Source organism: Bombyx mandarina, chromosome 12, assembly GCF_030267445.1.
Source record: "Bombyx mandarina strain Sakado chromosome 12, ASM3026744v2".
Taxonomy (NCBI): Eukaryota; Metazoa; Arthropoda; class Insecta; order Lepidoptera; family Bombycidae; genus Bombyx; species Bombyx mandarina.
The window spans coordinates 5,253,783-5,272,962 of NC_143219.1; the positions used below are offsets into that span (position 1 = coordinate 5,253,783).

The 19,180-nt window shown below is 35.7% G+C and overlaps 1 protein-coding gene across 1 annotated transcript in view; it reads right to left on the reverse strand.

The window, feature by feature from the left end:
- Nucleotides 1-19,180, reverse strand: part of LOC149501762 (cadherin-23) — a 46,191-nt gene that overhangs the window by 12,286 nt on the left and 14,725 nt on the right. Inside the window, exons 2-21 of the mRNA XM_089731844.1 lie at nucleotides 17,613-17,954; nucleotides 16,327-16,478; nucleotides 15,268-15,486; nucleotides 13,561-13,852; nucleotides 13,103-13,275; nucleotides 12,671-12,868; nucleotides 12,018-12,211; nucleotides 11,208-11,408; nucleotides 10,795-11,072; nucleotides 10,389-10,546; nucleotides 9,814-9,969; nucleotides 8,787-8,966; nucleotides 7,479-7,613; nucleotides 7,190-7,374; nucleotides 5,924-6,183; nucleotides 5,399-5,562; nucleotides 4,507-4,674; nucleotides 3,411-3,568; nucleotides 2,406-2,587; nucleotides 1,125-1,354 (exon numbers count right to left, since the gene is read on the reverse strand). Coding sequence (XP_089587970.1) covers nucleotides 1,125-1,354; nucleotides 2,406-2,587; nucleotides 3,411-3,568; nucleotides 4,507-4,674; nucleotides 5,399-5,562; nucleotides 5,924-6,183; nucleotides 7,190-7,374; nucleotides 7,479-7,613; nucleotides 8,787-8,966; nucleotides 9,814-9,969; nucleotides 10,389-10,546; nucleotides 10,795-11,072; nucleotides 11,208-11,408; nucleotides 12,018-12,211; nucleotides 12,671-12,868; nucleotides 13,103-13,275; nucleotides 13,561-13,852; nucleotides 15,268-15,486; nucleotides 16,327-16,478; nucleotides 17,613-17,784 — 3,855 coding nt within the window. The 5' untranslated portion in view covers nucleotides 17,785-17,954. The remainder of the gene's footprint in view (nucleotides 1-1,124; nucleotides 1,355-2,405; nucleotides 2,588-3,410; nucleotides 3,569-4,506; nucleotides 4,675-5,398; nucleotides 5,563-5,923; nucleotides 6,184-7,189; nucleotides 7,375-7,478; nucleotides 7,614-8,786; nucleotides 8,967-9,813; nucleotides 9,970-10,388; nucleotides 10,547-10,794; nucleotides 11,073-11,207; nucleotides 11,409-12,017; nucleotides 12,212-12,670; nucleotides 12,869-13,102; nucleotides 13,276-13,560; nucleotides 13,853-15,267; nucleotides 15,487-16,326; nucleotides 16,479-17,612; nucleotides 17,955-19,180) is intronic.

The window sequence follows — 19,180 nt, forward strand, 5'->3', positions numbered from 1 at the left end:
CGGAGCAGCCGTTGTAACTATATTTGAGACCTTAGAACTTATATCTATCTCAAGGTGGATGGCGCATTTACGTTGTAGTTGTCTATGGGCTCCAGTAACTATTTAACTTATGGTGGGCTGTGAGTTCGTCCACCTATCTAAGCAATAAAAAAAAAGTAATCTATTTATGGTAGAAGAGTGTAATATTAAGTCGATGTGTCTATGTATAATATCTATATACACCGAAACAGCTGGAACGATTTCGACGAAATTAACTGGTGATCGTGTATTATTTATGGGTGCAGAAAACGTAGCGACATGCGGTCAAACTAATCTATACTAATATATAAATCTACAGTGGTTTTAACGGATGTTCCGTTATAACTACTGAACCATACATCCTATTGACTTGAGACTTGCTATCCATGTAGAAAATACATGTACTTAATAGATAGGCTAATATTTATATGAGTGTTGGACTCCCTACACCAATTGCGGGGGCGTTAATGATGAGAATCTTTGTGGGGGTGAGAAATAATAATGTTAATTTTAAATGCCCAGCGAAGCGGACGGGTACAGCTAGTAATATAATATGTGTAATGAACTGAAAACTCCTTTACCGCTGTTGTTATTTCAATTCAATATATTGAACAATGAAATGACATTCGAGAAGCGACATTAAAAGAGTCAAACACGTGACGGAGTATTTGTATAGCGCAAAGATAAGCAACACGCGACCCGCCAAGTATTTCTAATATTGAATTTATTTTATCGACTTTCTCCCATCAATTCGTTTTTCCTTTATTTTCTTGTTTGTTTTTACTATTTTATATTTTTGCAATTTTTACCGTTTTATATTTTTTTATTCTAATATTTATTATAAATAAAGTTTCGTGAAATATTAATAAGAGTTAAGCATTGTGCGACCCGCCAAAAAAAAAAGATTAAAATTTAAATTGACCCATTGATTTAAAAGGTTGCTCACCCCTGTTATAACACATAATATTGAAAGGTAGATTTTTTTTAAGCCCAGCGAGTGATTACCAAATCCAAGTGAGGTATTAGTACAAAATTTATCCGTGTATATCAAGAATAGGCTTTACAATTCTGTAGCGTTTAACGAGATATATTTTGTTACAACTTACTTCTGGAACTTTTATCGTGACGTTTTGCTGAGGATGCACAAACACCGGCGCGTGATCGTTGTAATCCGTGACGCAGACCCTGAGTTCGCCCCGCACTGCGTTGGCGGGCGTGCCGAGGTCCCGCGCCTCCACAATCAAAGTGTAATTCCCGAAACGATCTTTTAGCGATTGCCTTGCGAACAGCCTGCCCGTGTTCGCGTCGCCGCCAACTTGCTCGAAACGAAATAGATCTAAAATATTAGTTAAATCAATAACATACAGTTGGGCAGTTTAAATACACTTTGCGTTCGAACTATACAACAACAGCAAAAAAAAATTTTTTTTGGAACGAAGTTCCTTATGGGACGACCCTAACCGGGAAAAACGTCCGTAACGTAAGATTTTTATTATTTATGTATAGTCTTAGTATGATGGCTATACAGTATCTAATGTATAGTCTACGTGATGACGGTTATTATTATTATTCATATAAATAGCTGTTTCTTTGTATATTATTATTATATATATTTTATAAATCATAATGAATAAAATAAAGTTGATATCTTCGTAAAGTAGTTTTTTATTTATTTTTACAAATAAAAAAATCATAATAAAAAATGTACAAAAAAATAACATTTTTTTATCATTCATTGACCGATCTTAGAGCGTTCGTTTGCGCAATACATTAACTCTTATGCAAACAACCGTGAATGAAGTGTACCACAATAAGTTCGCACGTTACCGAATGGGCGTGGGTTGTTGCGAAACCTCCAGTTTTATTTTCTTTATACCTCGTATAGAACTTAAAATTAATATTTTTATAATAAGGAACTTCGTTCCTATCCTGTGTCTTACGACATCACACATCTTTTTTTTAGCCTTCGTGGCCTAAACGATAAGACGTCCGGTGCATTCGTATCTAGCGATGCAACGGTGTCGAATCCCGCTGGCAGGTACCAATATTTTCAATGAAATACTTAATTAACAAATGTTCACAATTGACTTCTACGGTGAAGGAATTACATCGTGTAATAAAATCAAACCCGCAAAATTTTCATTTGCGTCCACTTAGCACCAGGTGGAGCGCTTTATAAATACCACTGTAGTTTAAAAATGAGTTCTATTGATTATTATGAGGTCATAAATGCCACTTTAGTTCGAAAATGACTTCTGTTAATTATGGTAAATTCATAAAAGCGTCTTTATTTTGAAAATTTGTTTGACTTTTGGTCATCCTTTTCTAAAGTATGTTATGTTTGATTAAGGTTTATACGTATCTCGGCGTGGGAGCCTTAAACTCACCCTGTCCCTTCCCGGCCACAAGATGAAATTGCACCCTTCCATTAGGCGTCGAGTTATCATCCGCGTCCGAAGCGGACACAGAGACTATCGGTTCTCTGTGATTATGGAACTCAGTGATGGTAGTGCAGTCGGGCGGTACGTGCAATATTGGCGGATTGTCATTTACATCTTCTACGTGAACGCTGGAAAAGCACGACTCATGTTTTAATTAATTAATACAAATAAATAAAAATAAATAAATGATACATTTTATGAAGTTAGCCTTGTTTAGGCACGTTGAGAGTAAAATTTAACTCGTGAAAGATTCGTTACGGTTAGAGAGAAAAGATACAATTTAAGACGAGCGAGAGTGAGAAAATAGACATAGTGTCTCGCTAACTACTCGACCTTGGAGAGAGTGAGAAAGCGAGTTAAGTCGTTTCTCTTATACATATTCTGTTTACGGGCGTCGGTTACTAGATGGTTAGTTATTAGTTTCTCATTGCTCCTGTTAATGGCGGTAGCATATTAACTATCTTATATTTTATTTTTAATGAAGGATTAAGAAAAAACAATATATTTTTCTATATATAATTGAAAATTTATATAAATGGGGAAGAGGTCGTTTCTCTTATTTCTCTATTAAGAGGTCGTTTGATTTAAGGATGAAAAATGAATTAAACCACAATACTATTATATTATACTACTATTTCACTTCTTTCCCATGCACCAAATGGTAGGCGCACCATTTTTTGTAGGTACCTACAACAACATTACGTATTTTTGTTGACGTGAAATGTAATTTATTGAATTTGGGTAAGTCATACAAAAATTAAGAAAAATGAAATTGGGTCAGTGGAGTTGAGCACAGCGATTTGTACATAACCATAGTTTATTGATTGCAAATAAACAATGATTCATAGTTTATTTTTGTTATAGTACGATTAAAATTGAATTTCAAATTTGAAACAAATAAATTCAGCAATAGATTTCTGAATTTTCATATTCGACCATCGATTCACTTACACAATCTGTTTAAAAGCATTACGGCTTTCCCCGCTGAGGTATCCGAACTGATAGTTGTCCCAAGCTTCCACGACCAGATTGTAAGTCGCCTGTGACTCACGATCCAACCAATCTGATATAGTCAATGCTCCGGTGTCGCCATTTATTAGGAATTTTCCCTAAAATTTTGTCTTTATTAATTAATATTCGCAGATTGTTAGCTTATTATATAACGAACATGAATGAAGCTATGAAATCTAAAGAAGGGGGAAAGACTGGCTATTTGGTTTAAGTTTAAGACATTTTCACAAATTTACAGGAGAACCATTTAAAGTTTAAAATTTGTAAAAAAAAGTCATGACAAAACCACTTCTTCAGCCATTTCAATGGGGTATACACAATTAGACTTCAAAACTTCACTTAAAAACATAGAAATGTTGATAGGTAGGCAGTCGCGGTAGGCAGCGGCTTGGCTCTGCCCCTGGCATTGCTGAAGTCTATGGGCGACGGTAACCACTCACCATCAGGTGGGCCGTATGCTCGTCTGCCTACAAGGGATATAAAAAAAAACTAATACCAAAAAAATGGTTATATAATTACAAAGATAAATGTCGCGTATTAAGCGAAATGTCGTTTAAACCCCCGTCGCTTGCGACGAAGGGCTCGACGAGCGAATTAACCCACAGACACAGCCCACTGAGTTTCTCGCCGGATCTTCTCAGTGGGTCGCGTTTCCGACCCGGTGGTAGATGATGGTAGCGTAGCCCCGTGAGCTCACCTACACAAGCTAGGGTAAGCTGAAATAGCTTCTCAAGGCTATCAGCATAGGTAGGAAAAAAAAAGAAAAAAAGTCGTTTAACCGGTCACCCTTCGCAATGTAAATCAGATAATTTGTAAAAAAACCTAAACCGTATATCTTGATAGTCGCTTTGCATAAAATCATATGAGTTTTGTATTATTTCAGGAGATCTTTTATATTAAGTGGAGTGATCATTGTGGTGGCGGTAGTGGGGTGGCCATCATTGGCTCACTTACCAATTCGGTGAATCTAGAATAAGCCCTCGAGGTTACTAGAATAGGTAGCAAAAAAAAAAGATCAAAAGACTAAAAATGTTACCTGCGTAGACGTTCTATCGAGGAGGTAAGTGATCTTGCCGTTTTCCCCGGAGTCCGCGTCTCTAGCGGACACCACGGCTATCACTGTACCCGGCTCGGCATCTTCCCTTACTCGATATTCAAAAGCAGACGACTCGAATACCGGATTGTTATCGTTCTCATCCAAGACCTACACATTCAGAAATGTTGCCATGTTTTAAAATACAGTCCCCTAGCCGCGCCAATAAAGAAACGAATCGAAAATGGCGTCTATGTGCCATGTTTTAAAATACAGTCCCCTAGCCGCGCCAATAAAGAAACGAATCGAAAATGGCGTCTATGTACCTGCATGACAGATGGTAGGGTCAACAAATAAAAAGAAAGATAGAAAAAAATGTTGTTTATTGCAAAAAAATATAAAAAATCAAAAGAGAATGTACTTTACTTTATTTTGGTGCCCTGGTAGAGGGGGATGGGGTGTAAAATAAATAACAAAATAACCACGAAATAACGAACAAATGCAACAAATAACAACAGAATTTGAGAGAAAACAGAGAGCGTCTGAGCAGTCAGAACTGATCTTTTTTTTGCATGCAGTACGCGCCGTGTGCGATTAAAGACAGCAATCGTTTAGAGTGAGAGCGCATGATCGCCGCCGCCATTTTAGATTCGTTTCTTTATTGGCGCGGCCTTAATGTCTTTTAATATCACGTTTAAAATTATAAACACGATGAATGATTATGATTTTTTTAAATCCATTATGTAAGCTGGTTTTTTTTCCTTTATTTATCTGTAAATTCATATCTACCTGTATGATTAAATCTACTATAGAGTACCGTGGTGGTATACCGCTGTATTTATCTATTATGTAAGGTGTGTTATTTTCATTTATTTATCTATGAACTCGTATGTACCTGTATGACTAAATCTACCACAGAGTACCGTGGTGGTATACCGCTGTCCACTGCTTTGACGGTCAGATTAATCCACGGATACAATTCATGGTCGATTTTATTAGCTACAACAAGTTCTCCTGTTGCACTTTCCATGTGGACCATATTCAAATATTCTTCGCGTCCTAAAAATAAAAAATAAAAAATTGAGAGAGCGTTCGATTTGTGCCTTATTTTTTGGTATGCAAATGCTCCCTCAATACAAGATTCATTTTGATTAAATTATTACGATATACTATCTGGTATCTATACTAATATATAAATCTACAGTGGTTTTTACAGATGTTCCGTTATTACTACTGAACCATGCATCCGATTGACTTGAAATTTGGTATCCATGTAGAAAATACATGTACCTATCCGTTAAATAAGCTAATATTTATATGAGTGTTGGGCTTCCTAATAATAATGACAATAAATAATAATGTTAATTTTAAATGCCCAGCGAAGCGGGCGAGTATAGCTAGTTATACACCCATTAGCTACCTTCAACAAAGTAAACCATCGTCCTATTTCTATCCGCGTCGTCGGCAATAACGTTTACGATATTCACACCGTTTTTCGAGTTTTCCGTTATCGATGTTTTGTAAAACGGCTTTCGAAAAACCGGATTATTATCGTTTTCATCGTCAACGGTGACCGTTAGTGTTCCAGTGGCAGTTTGTCGTGGGCCAACGTCTAAAGCGGCCATGTCTTCAACTGTTATGACTAGTTTGAATGTTTCGATTTTCTCTCGATCTAGCAATCTGAAAAAAAAAATCGATATTATTTTAATAGTAACTAACATCGCGTGCTGTGGGTATTTTATTAATTTAATTATTAATATTGAGTATACGCTTAATATATTTTGGCTGCTTTAAGTGCCAATTTAAGTTCATGATGTCTATTATGTCATTATGTTAGTATCTATATCGACTTTACAATACAAATTGCCTTAGTTTTAATATGTATGTACATTAAAAACAACTCAATTTTCGATTTTACACTAAGCTAATTTTCATTATTTAGAGCAATTGTTCCATTGTATTGTTAAAAAGCATGCGTAAATATCGGTACATGCTGGTGAATGGTGATTACATTTTTAAAAAATGCTATAGAAAAATTCGTTATTATTGAATTTGCTGCATGTAATGTAACAGGTATACAAGCCTATCAATTCGCGGGATCAATGACCTCAAGGAACTGTTATAGCTTTAGATTGCGGGTTCACGAAATGTGAATTTTTAAAACGATAATTATTGTTTGTGATTGGCTTTGAAACATAAATTCTTATCGTTTCAGTTGTACGGATCATATTTTTCATTTATTTAATTTTTATTAATATACTAGTTGACCCGGCAGACTTCGTAGTGCCTCAATCGATAAATAAAAGACAAAAAAAAAGTTTCGTTGTATAAAATAAACTTAAAACCAAACAAAAGGAATCCGTCCGAAGGGGGACACATCAAAGGGAAAACAAAATTGTTATTTTTATTTAATTCAGAGCATTTTCATATTTATCTACCTTTTAAACCTTCTCTGGGCTTCCACAAATAATTCAAGACCTAAATTAGCCAAATCGGTCCAACCGCGTTTTAGCGAGACAAACGAACAGCAATTCATTTTTATATTTATAAATAAATAATATATTAATATATTTTTTCATATTTATACAGAATATTATGGTGGAATCTAAGGTGTTTAGGTTAAACAAAAATGATTTGTTAAACACAGATCAATGGTAAGGATATATAAATATTTATTAAAACTAACCTGACAACCCTTAAAGTTCCGTCGACGGCGTTCAAATCCCACAAATTCAAAAAATCGTACTCATTAATCGATATCGGTATGCCGTCTTCGTTTCGGGCGACACTATTAGCTTTATCGATACCAAATCTCAGTACTGGCTGGTCGTCTAGATCGAATGCCTTGGCTTGATATATTTCTGTTCCAACCTAGTATTATAAAAATTGTATTGATTAAAGATAAAGTAAACAATACTGTTTATAGATATTATATTAAGTGCGAAGTCTGGTATTAAAAACTTTCTTTGGCTGACCTGAATGTTTTCACGCACTACAACGGATCCCGGCTCAACGAGAACTGGTGGCTTGTTGTTAACATCAACTATGGTGATATTCACCAAAACAGCTGCGCTCAGTTGTTGATCTCCAATGCCGCCATCGAGTGCCACCTATTTCAATAATTATCGATCACTACCAATATACAATTTTCATTATCAAATTCAAATTGACAAGCGACGCAGTAATTTATTTACTGGTGGTAGGATCTCTTGTGAGTCCGCGCGGGTAGCTACCACCGCCCTGCCTATTTCTGCCGTGAAGCAGTAATGCGTTTCGGTTTGAAGGGTGGGGCATCCGTTGTAACTATACTTGAGATCTTAGAACTTATATTTCAAGGTGGGTGACGCATTTACGTTGTAGATGTCTATGGACTCCAGTAACCACTTAAGACCAGGTGGGCTGTGAGCTCGTCCACTCATCTAAGCAATAAAAAAAAATGGCAGCTGATCGCCGGTGTTATAACGACACGCTGAAGATATTTTATGATACTATAAATTAAGCCGCAAGTAATTGATTAGGTAAGTATACTTCTAAGTTCGACTTGTTATACGTTCGCTGTTCGACCCTTTGTTTTACTTCAGAAAACGAAGACAGACGATAGTACTAATGACACCTTTGATGATGAGACGGAAAAAAATCGATCCTGATTTTAAAAAAAATCATATCTTTAAAATGTTTTATTAGCATTATTTACGCTCCATCATGTTAGTGTAGCTAAATGAAACGATAGTTTCATAAAAAAATACTTTACTTTACACTAAAAAATACCAGCAATGAAATACAAAATCAAAAACAGCTGATACTCGGATCAACGAACACCCGGGCGCCGCGTTTCTTTTACACGCACACAGTCGCGGCGCGGCGCGAAAATTTACAACTTTGTAGGTACAAAATTATCGTTTTCGGAAGCGGTCTTTTTTTAAAGTATTTTATGACCTGGTAATTAAGACCTTTAAGTCAATGTCTTATTTAAATTTATATTCTTATTTTTATGAAAAATGATAATATGGAGTGAAATGAAATGAAGATAATTAGTTTGAGACATTAATCAACTGGGATGAAATGAAATTAAATGATATGGGATGAAATATAATCTCAGGTCATTTACTGAGATTTTTTCAGTGGACTTTTTGGAGGATCCCAAGAAGTTACGTCCAGCGGCTTTGTTTCATTTTCCCACAGTCGGAAGCGGTCTCCTAACACCCAGTATGACCATAAAACATCCTCAAGAAATAAAAAAACAAAATAACTTGGCAACACTGCGATCTTACGCAATCACTTACCACTGTCAACGTGTAGTGCGTGCTCTTCGGATTCGTTTTGTCCGGGTCTAACGTAGAGCCATTAGCGACCGACACGACTCCAGTACGCGAGTCTATGACGAACTTGTCGCTGGCGCCGCGCTGTATGCGATAAACTATACGATTATTCGGCGACGATCCGTCTGCATCTCGCGCCTTTACCTAAAAGAACAACAATCAATTAATTAATAATTGAATTTATCATCCAAGTCTTCAACTTTGAGGAATACGGTCGAAGTTTGAGAACCTACATTCTTTGTCATCGTTGAAACAAATAATTTCAGTTAAGCACATTTTTAATAACTTCAATATTCCTGTAAAATTCCATTACCCACATTTACCTTTCTCCCTTCTCTATTTATTTATTTTACCTCTAGAAGATTTACATAACGATTGAGTAAGTGTGGTTTAAGGTACGGTCACCCTGCACTGTTGTGTACCACTTATCCAATTTTATCGCCAAGCATACGCATGTTCGAAAGACTAGGTGCTCGTTTTAAAATACTTGAGAGTCCCATGTAATTTTTATGAACTTTGAGAACCACCATCCACCAGCTAATAGTAAGATCCTTAGCTTATCTATAGCAGTTAAAAAAACGTGTGGCACTCGGGAACTGCCACGGTAAAGCTATTGCATAGCATTTTTTATCAAATTATGCAATTATAATTAGACAATAATAAAACAAGACCACGCTATATTAAACATTAATAAAAGCAAAACATTAACTGTCCTCTTCACACTCATAAGCTAGACCGCGCTAGAGAGAGATGGGCAGACTTTTCATGATGCGCATGCAGTGTGACGTCACGCCACGCGCTTATTCACAAACACTACACAAGCGCAACGTGCGAATGTGTTGAACGCGAGCTACATGGTAGGCGGAGTGAGGGGTGTTAGGTTTTTTTCGTTACGGAATTTCATGATTCGGTCGCCGCGCTCAAGGCCCGCGTTAGAAGCTGTGCAATAGCTTAAAAAAGGACAACAAAGTATTAAAGTAAATATACTTACATCAAGTACGCTAGTACCGCCAGGCATGTCTTCAGGTATGGACCGTTTGTACATAACCTGCTGGAACATTGGCGCGTGATCGTTAACGTCTTGTACGTAAATTGTAACGGGCACCGTAGACGAAAGGGACGGCTCTCCGAAATCTCGAGCTCTAACCTAAAATATTTGGTATTATCACAAATAAATTCCGTTACACAGTGGAATTTGAAAAGATATTCAAATAAAAGGATAGATTTTAATTTTGAAACTGTAAGCATAACATCAGAAGTAGGTAATTATTTTTCATAATAGTACAGTTATTAATAATTTAATTATGGCAGCGATTATTTTATAATAATTAGTATGCTCGATTTAAAATGACGAGATAATCTACAGTTTTATCAAATCAAAGAGGATTGATTATAATCATTCCGTGCCTAAAAAAGAGGATGATATATCAACTTTGATTTGACAAAAAATATATATTTGGCTCTGATTTCAAAAATTTAAACTTACATTTTAATAATTTTATCTGTTAATGGTTTCAAATGAGCCAGCTTATTTTACACTAGGAAGCTGGTTGTTTATGGACTTACAGTTAAATGTATGGGACGAATGTTGCCATTACCGCCCGGTAATTGTTCAAAGTCCAATCCTCCTTTTGGTGTTATTATACCCAAATTCGGGTCTATGGTAAAATTATTTTTGTAATTGCCTCCAACAATCGAATATTCTATGTGACTATTTTTTGTACCTTAAATAAATATATAAAATGTTGTTTAACTTCCAGATTTAAATTTTGTTCACATTTCACTAAAAATGCAAACTGAGTCCAGACTGTAGGGTTTTAGTCTTGAGATGGATGACGGCGTTCAGATTGTGGCAATATTATTTTTTAATATTGACCATAATCCCACATTTCAGATTTTATGATAATTAGAAACTACCAAGATATTATATTTTTTCTATAGTGGCAACATTATACAACAACTTCAATCATACCATTTAAGTCGATGTCCCTGGCTTCCAAAAACAAAGGAGTTTCGAATTCAATTTCATTCTCCAGCAGTCTAGCTTCGTATTTATTAGCTAGAAATATTGGGGCGTTGTCGTTGACATCTTCGATGTTTATAATTAATTGAGCAGTATTACGGTTGCCCTTTCCTAAGTCGTCTCTTGCTTCAACAGTGAGGTAATGCCGCGTAATCAGTTCGCGATCGAAACTGTCTCCTCCAGCTTGTTTTACTGTGATCACCCCAGAAATAGGGTTAAGGCTCAATCTAAGGAAGAACAATGCATGTTAAATCTTAGGAACGGCATTTTAAATCTTATGTCCAAAGCAGACAGATGGATTTACAGTGGATTAAATTTTAATAATTGTTTACACGGTTTTCATTATTTAGTTTGAAACTTACAAATTAGCAATGCTCCCTCCCAAGTTCGTGTACCGTATGCCTCTGGTTCCATAACTATCAGAATCTTTATCCAGAGCCTGTACCCAAGCTACTGTTGTACCGACACCACAGTTCTCTGGTATTGTTACAGTGTACAATGATTCTGTGAACTCTGGAAAGTTGTCGTTCTCATCCTTTATATGCACCGTGATCGGAACTATGCTGAAATGTGAAATGAAAATAAAGACATTTGTTTATTTATTGTTATAGTGAATAACACCCTTGCTGTTTGTAGTTGAAAGACTAGTTTCTTAAAAGCAATTAAGGACAGTTACCTATCGTAGACCAGTTTTTGATGAAATTCGAAATGTGATATAATAAGCGGTACCATCAAATTGTCTGCATATTAATGATCTATTTTTGACGTGAAACAGTCATTAGATTTACCAAGTACTAGCCTAAATCAAATGTTGAGGCGGTTGTTGTACAGTTGGAGCTTCAACCTCATGTGTCAAGATGGGTGGCGCCATTCATGTTGATGTCTATTGGTTCTGGACACACCTTTTTTATTATTGCCTTTGTAGGCAGACAAGTATAGGGCCCACCTGATGGTAAGTGGTTACCGTCGCTCATAGACGTCAGCAATGCCAGGGGCAGAGCCAAGCTACTGCCTACCGTTAAGTGTGGCGTCATCCATCTTGATGCAAATAGAAAAAGCCAAGATTGCAATGTTTCATCATTAGATATACTGCAATGTCATTGATCGACTCCATTAAACATTATAAGCTTATCTTAAAAATTATTTATAGCAACAACTAGTATAAATCAAACCTCATTTTTGGTTCTTTGGTAACAATTTCTTTGGCGACTAGACTGAAGTTCATAACTGTTACTTTTTCATAATCCAAGAAAGAAGGATCATTCACTCTTATAAGAAATGATGCTTCATTTATTCCTTTAAAAGGTGTTACGTCAAATACTCCATTGTCATCAATAAGGTACAATTCAAATGTACCATTCTTTCCCTGAAGTAAATAAATTATATGAACATGCTGTTGAAACATGTACTAAAATAATAATTACATACCTATATACATATCGCGCACATACGGTGCTATAAAGTCATTTAAGCAATTTTTTTAATACTGAACTGAGTATGAGAAAATACATTTTTTAGTTATTAGTTATAGTGAGACGAGAGAGATGTTTACTTTTATTGATAAAGTTTGTAGTTTAAATATTATCATTTTATTTCTATAGCCTAGGAGAACTATATAAGAATTATATAGTAAGATGTCGAATTTTCAAACGTTTCTCCTGAAAAAAATACATAAATTGCTAGTGATGTTATCACACCATATGTCCGATATAATAAGACAATCTCTATCATTGTTATTTAATAATCCTACTTTTTTAAGCTAAGCTCTTATTCAGAGGAGGCCTGGAATTATTAGGAGTTATAAATTAGGGAAAATAATTTTTACTTGATCATAATCAAAGACTTCTGGTATGGCATCTTGCAGTAATGTGATGGGTGTACTTTGCTGAGCATTCTCTAACACTTCTCCAACATATCTAGGGCTTCTGAAACTTGGTGTTTCATCATTCACATCTGTTACTATGATTGTAACTTCAGTTGTGGCACTCGGCATTGGTGACACTTCATGGGATTCTTCTGTGGCCTATAAATACATTACAAACCTACCTAGTACTTTTTGTTTGTAATTTCTAAACTAAAATGGTTTATTGTCATTTTTTTTTAATTCTTTAATTTTATTAGTTTCATTTAGAAAATATATGCCTTTAAAACAAAATTGTAATCTATTTCCATATTATAATTTTATAAAAAGGTAACTTAATTTACAAATATGACGATACACAGATCACTTGCATGTATTATGTATTCAAATACAAACCAGTATTTCCAATATATAAGCTCCATTGCTATTATTAGGATCCTCTCTATCAAGCTGGTTGACGGTGTATACGATTCCTGAACTGCTATCAATGTCAAAATTCTCTTCACCACCTGATATGATGCTATATGAGATACGGTTGTTGATCCCACGGTCTCCATCAATTGCTCGCACTGAAAAAATATTGATAGAAAAGGTTTAATGTTATCATTTATTTATGAGATTTATAGCAATTAAGTATGTTATTTTAGTTTTTCGTTTTATAGTGGGTCAGTACCAAATGAACGATATTGATTTTATACTTTGATAAGAGCTTACAGATAGAGGCCTGCCAGTTGTAGACTTTCGTTGTGAATGATACTAGAAAATAAGTTGTCGTAAATGTAACGGAACGGTGGGACTGCAAAGTTAAAAAATTAAAGTGATATGAATAAAATAATTCTGTTCCAATGACTAACCTTGTAGTACAGCTGTACCAACTGGCGCATCCTCACTGATCCGGGTTACTGGACTGGCCACTACAAACTCGGGAGGTTGATCCTCTACGTCTTGAACTTTAATTAATATAGCAGCAGTCCCAGTGTTCACTTTTCCTTGATTCGCTCGGTCAACAGCAAGAACCCGCAATTGGTACAGAGGTTTGCGCTCATAATCTAAACGATTATTAAGCCGGATTACACCTTTTCCGTTTACTGTTTGTACGGCGAAGTTTTCGACATCACCATCTAATTCTTGAAGATAGTACAGGACCTAGAAAATTTTAAGTTATCAAACTTATCAAAAGGAATAGTATGATTCTGTATGATATTTAGTTTTGTTTTGAGATATAATGGATATATTTGACAACTGACATATGAAAATATGACAGTTTCTGCTTCAGAATTTTTTTAATTGTCCTAGAGTGCAAAAAACGACCTTTTTTTCCTATCTAAGCTGAGACTGCTGAGAGCCTTGAGATCTCAGCGTAACCTTACTAGTAGGTGAGCTGACGGGGTGTAAACCTGACGACGTTGCTAGCACGAACCCTAGCAAGAACCGTACTTCGCAGAATCTACCACCGGATCGGAAACGCTACCCACTGAGAAGATCCGACGAGAAACTCAATAGGCTGTGTCTGAAGGTTAATTTACTCGTCGAGCTCTTCGTCGCAAGCGACGGGTTCGACGAGAACGATGACCGGTGCTTGAGGTACCTAAAAGCACCGTTAGTGGATTGGGAGGTTCCGAAATGACGTGTTTGGGGCGACGTCGACTGCTTTCCATTCTGCCCGCAGGATCGGGAATGTAGTTACCGGCGGCCACGATGAGAGGGTTCTCGGGTCGTGCCGCTTTATCGAAGTGGGAAACACGACCAATAACACTTCACACTATTCCACATGATGTTAAACAAATTTCATTTACTGAAAGTTCACTAAAAAGTGTAGGGCTGTATTTTGAGCGTCTCTTAGATTATATTTTAAAAAACGTCTGGCAAAGAAACAACAGAAACCACAAAAATTGTCCACTTGTCACAATACAATTATTTAATTGGAAGACTAATATTGGCACCCGAAATCACTCCCGAAGACGAAAACTGTACGTCTTCGTTTTTGGGAACCACTTCAATTGTTCCCATCTATGTTCTATTCTGAAAATTTACGGTACGTGTACTTTTCACACCACTTTTTTGCCGTACCTATTCGCTGGTAGCCTAAATGGCTTTTCCAGCTACGCACGGGTGGGAAAGTGAACTCACGGGCTCAACCTCAGACCCTAGCAAGAGCAGTGCTTCGCAAAATCTTCGACAGCCAAAAATTTCATCAATCTGGTAGTAGATTCTAATGAAATTTAAATTCTGGATATTAAAAAAATCTTTCTACAGAAATTGTAGGTATTTCAGATAGCAATTAGTTAAATATTGAATAGAGAAATGGTTAAATAGTTGAAAAATTGGATATTTTTTAAGCCCTGCTACTTTTTTAACAAAATAGTGCTAATTTGAATTGTAGTTATTCCAAACATAAAACTGTTCACTGTTCGTGTCCTGAGATGAGTTAGCCTTTCTGAATATTATGAATGTTGTAAACTTATATTATATACTTTGCTTAAAGCCCATTTATGTATCATCTTATGTAATATTATGTTCATTAACGTGTTAAAGCGATTTAAAACTTTTGAAATCTTTACTTGGCCATAAGCTCCCTCATCGAGATCAGTGGCCTCCACTGTAGTAATAACGCCGGCGGGAGAATTTTCTTTAATGGTTATTGCGGAGGAATAAGGCTTGAAGACTGGTTCGTTGTCATTAACGTCTTCAACTAGTAACAAAAAACTTTGCGTGATGAAGTTTCCTTCTCCCAAGTGTCCATCCGTCAGTGTCAGGACAAAGGAGTACTCATCGCGTATCTGAAACAAAATACTCTAGAGTGAAAACTTGAAAACTGTCATTAAAAACGTATAGGCAATTTATTACTTATTTTCGAAAATCCTTAGATTTATGTACTATTATTGCATCAAAGGAATCTGTGGGGCGGTTTTGGAGTTAAACGCTATTGATTGATTTTTGACTGTAGGTTAAAGTTAATGCTGACCAAAAGGCAGTATCTAAGTGTATTGTATTCATTCTTTAGATCTTGCGTTTAACAATAACCAATATTACCACAATTACCACATATTACAATGTGAATGCCGCTTGATATACAGCAAAGAGTAAAGTAATATATGGGTCAACCTTTTTTTTTTTTTTTTATTGCCCTTGTAGGCAGACGAGCATACGGCCCACCTGATGGTGAGTGGTTACCGTCGCTCATGGACTTCAGCAATGCCAGGGGCAGAGCCAAGCCGCTGCCTACCGTTTAATACTCTCCATAAGCCTCGTTTGAAGAAGGCCATGTCATAGCGCTCGGGAAACACTGTGGAGGGGAGCTCATTCCATAGCCGGATGGTGCGTGGCAAAAAAGATTTCTGGAAGCGCACTGTGGACGACCGCAGTGGCTCCAGGTAGTATGGATGTACTCTACTCCGGTGGCGGTGGTAAAAACGAGATGCCGGTATCATCTCGAATAATTCCTCAGAGCACTCCTTAATTGCAACCTTAATTGCATTACAATGATTTAATGCAATTAATTTATTAATGCAATAAATTAATTGCATTACAATGATGTAATGCAATTGACAAAATGAGGTTTATTGTCGATTACTCGTAGAACAGCTTCTAAGCAATATTTTTTATAATTTTTTGCTTACCTCTCTATCTAATTCCTTAACTAAATATATATTAGCTTCGTTGGCTGAAATGGCTTCTAATCTCAATATTTCACTCCCAGGTTGCTCTCTTATACCAAACTTTAATGTATCCCCGTCGGGGTCAATGCCCCTCAGTCGGTAAATTAGACTACCTGTAATTAAACATAACCGTTAAATTAATTACATAGGGTCGTTACACAGGTAAAGACCTAACATAAAATCTTTGAAACTGTCAGGAACGTAAGTCCCCGCAGATTTTTCATACTAGTTTGGCAGATGATTGTATTCATGACTTAAAGCAGGGCCATCAACATCTAATGACTCATGTCGATGAGTGACGGCGTGCACATTGTAATGTATATGGGCTCCGATTATTTCATACCAGAGATACTGCGAACTCATTCAACCATAAATGCAATGAAAAGTCTCCCTTTACATTTTATTATACAGTTGTTTAATCCAACTGTTAAAAAAGAAACGAATGATTGCTTCGCGACAGAAAAAGAACGGTACCATCAACAAGTTAGGGCAATGATAAAAAATTCTCTAATTCAATAAACACTTCAGTGTAGATATTAAATTTTATTATGTACATAATGATTACGTGCAGGTAAATAGGGACTACAGTAAGGCTTCCCTATGTTTGCGACCGTCGCCGTGGTAACACCGCCGAACGAAGTCCCCTACCGCGGAGTAATTTCCGGTTGTCAGTCACACTCAGTTAAACGGGAGTTTGAAACTGAAGTGGTTGAAGTCGATTATACTTTAAATTTATTTTTGAAATTCAATATTACTGGCTTGACAGACGAGTCGGTTTCTTGCACAACTTTTAATTTTTATTAAAAATTATCACTGGTTAAGAAATTATATGGACAAATTAAGAAGTATTAAAATTAATATTCATTTTTAATACATTCGAGGAGATTAGTTTATATATTAAATACGCTTTTATTAGCTTCAGACGTATGTATGTTTGTAACGGAATCTTTGAACATGATTTTGACCCCCTTCAAAACGTCGCATTAACTGGAAATTTGGTATACTTATTAAGGACCGATGACAATTCAATATATATAAAATTGAAAAAAAAATATTGAAAAACTTTTAATTCCACTAAACGCTACCCTTTTTTTTACAATAAAATCATTTTTTCTTACACTATTTTTTATTCAAATTTATTAAAATTTATTTTCTATTTAATAGTTGGATTTTATATAAAAGTGTAGGTATTTTGTTAGGTTTTTTTTAACTATTATTTATTTTCAGGTTAATTTTTAATTACGTACCAACAGGAGTATCGGGTCCTTCCTTCAATCTCACAACAATTTCCGACTGCCCATCTATAAGGAATCTCGGAGGTCTGTTCGCCGCTACTCCACCTAGTATTAAAACCAACCAGACCACCCATTTGTACTCTGCCAGCTTCAAGCGGACTCTTGGAGGCGTCCTCGCTCTCATGCTTGTTAGTCATCTGACAGATCGATCCTTATTGTTTGATGAGACAAAAAGCATTTTCTTAGCAGTTTTCTTCGCACGATTTCGCCGTGAGAAGACGTGAGCCGGTGAAAGTGTCACCTCGTGACTCTGAATGCTTAATTTCTGCTACGTGCCGATCTTGTCGCTAATACCTGTAAGAAACAGACAGGTGTTAGATTAATAGAACGCTGTTAAAAGTGATAGCTATTTGCGTATCACACCTTCAAGTTCAAGAAAGTTTTTTTTTTTTTAAATTAGAATCACTATGACAGCAGAAAAGTAGCAGTGTTTTCTAATTACACGTTTATTTCTTGTGCATATTAATTAGGAATACGTTCATTAGGCCTTTTGTGCGAATATTAACCACACTGTATTATAATAGCGACCTTTGTATACTAAGCGTGCTTTATATGTTAGAAAAAGTTTTGTATCATAAAAAATTGTATACATTTAAATGAGTATTGCGAAGTGAAAGTTATAAAATAAGAATTCCCTTATGCTACTAAACTATCATTGCATCTTGAGGAGAACTAGGGCATGTCAGCTTTGCCTTTACCAACTATACTGGCCGTAACTTATTGTTTTCTAACGCCTTGGTTGATTCGTCGTTGCCATAACTCGATTAGGTAATTAGCTAATGAGTTGGGTAGTTAAAGGTAAATAAATGTATTTCTCCAGGAACTAAGTTGTATAGATTAATTAGTGCAGAATTTGCGTTAATATAGATTTAATTAGTTAAACGAATGTATGTATGTACTATTATCCGTTTTCCGCTTACAAAACGAAAGGAAATTATAGAACTGATCAGCTATGTCCTTGCTAAATTTATTCATTTCTCCATTTTATAATAATATCTTAAATAATGTACAACATATCACCTTTCCAGCATTACATTTCGGCTTTCATATATTGTTGAAGTTGCCAAATTCAACAAATGTTTCAAACGATAAAAATACGTTCATGTGACACCACAGGAAAGAAAAAAAACATTTATGATAACTACTTCTTTATATCTACTTTGACGTATCTATTCAATATTTATAGTATCTGTAATACAAAGTTAGAGAGTATTTCGAAATAAAAGCTTGTTGATTCTTAACATTGGATTTTTAATACATCATATTCGAAAACTGTCGTATTTATTCATATAATGAGAAGACAATGGTGTATATTATGTTGGGACTCTCTTAAAATGACGAGTAATTAATGCAATGCGGTTCATTCACACGAACCGAAATACTTTGAACAATTGTTTTATTTATGTGACGATTACGTAAAACAATAAAAAAAATGACCTCGTGCTCAGTACAGAGAATTACATGAGTATGAGTGAGTGAGTGAGCCATTGACGTAGGCTCCAAATTAAATTGGTTTTCAC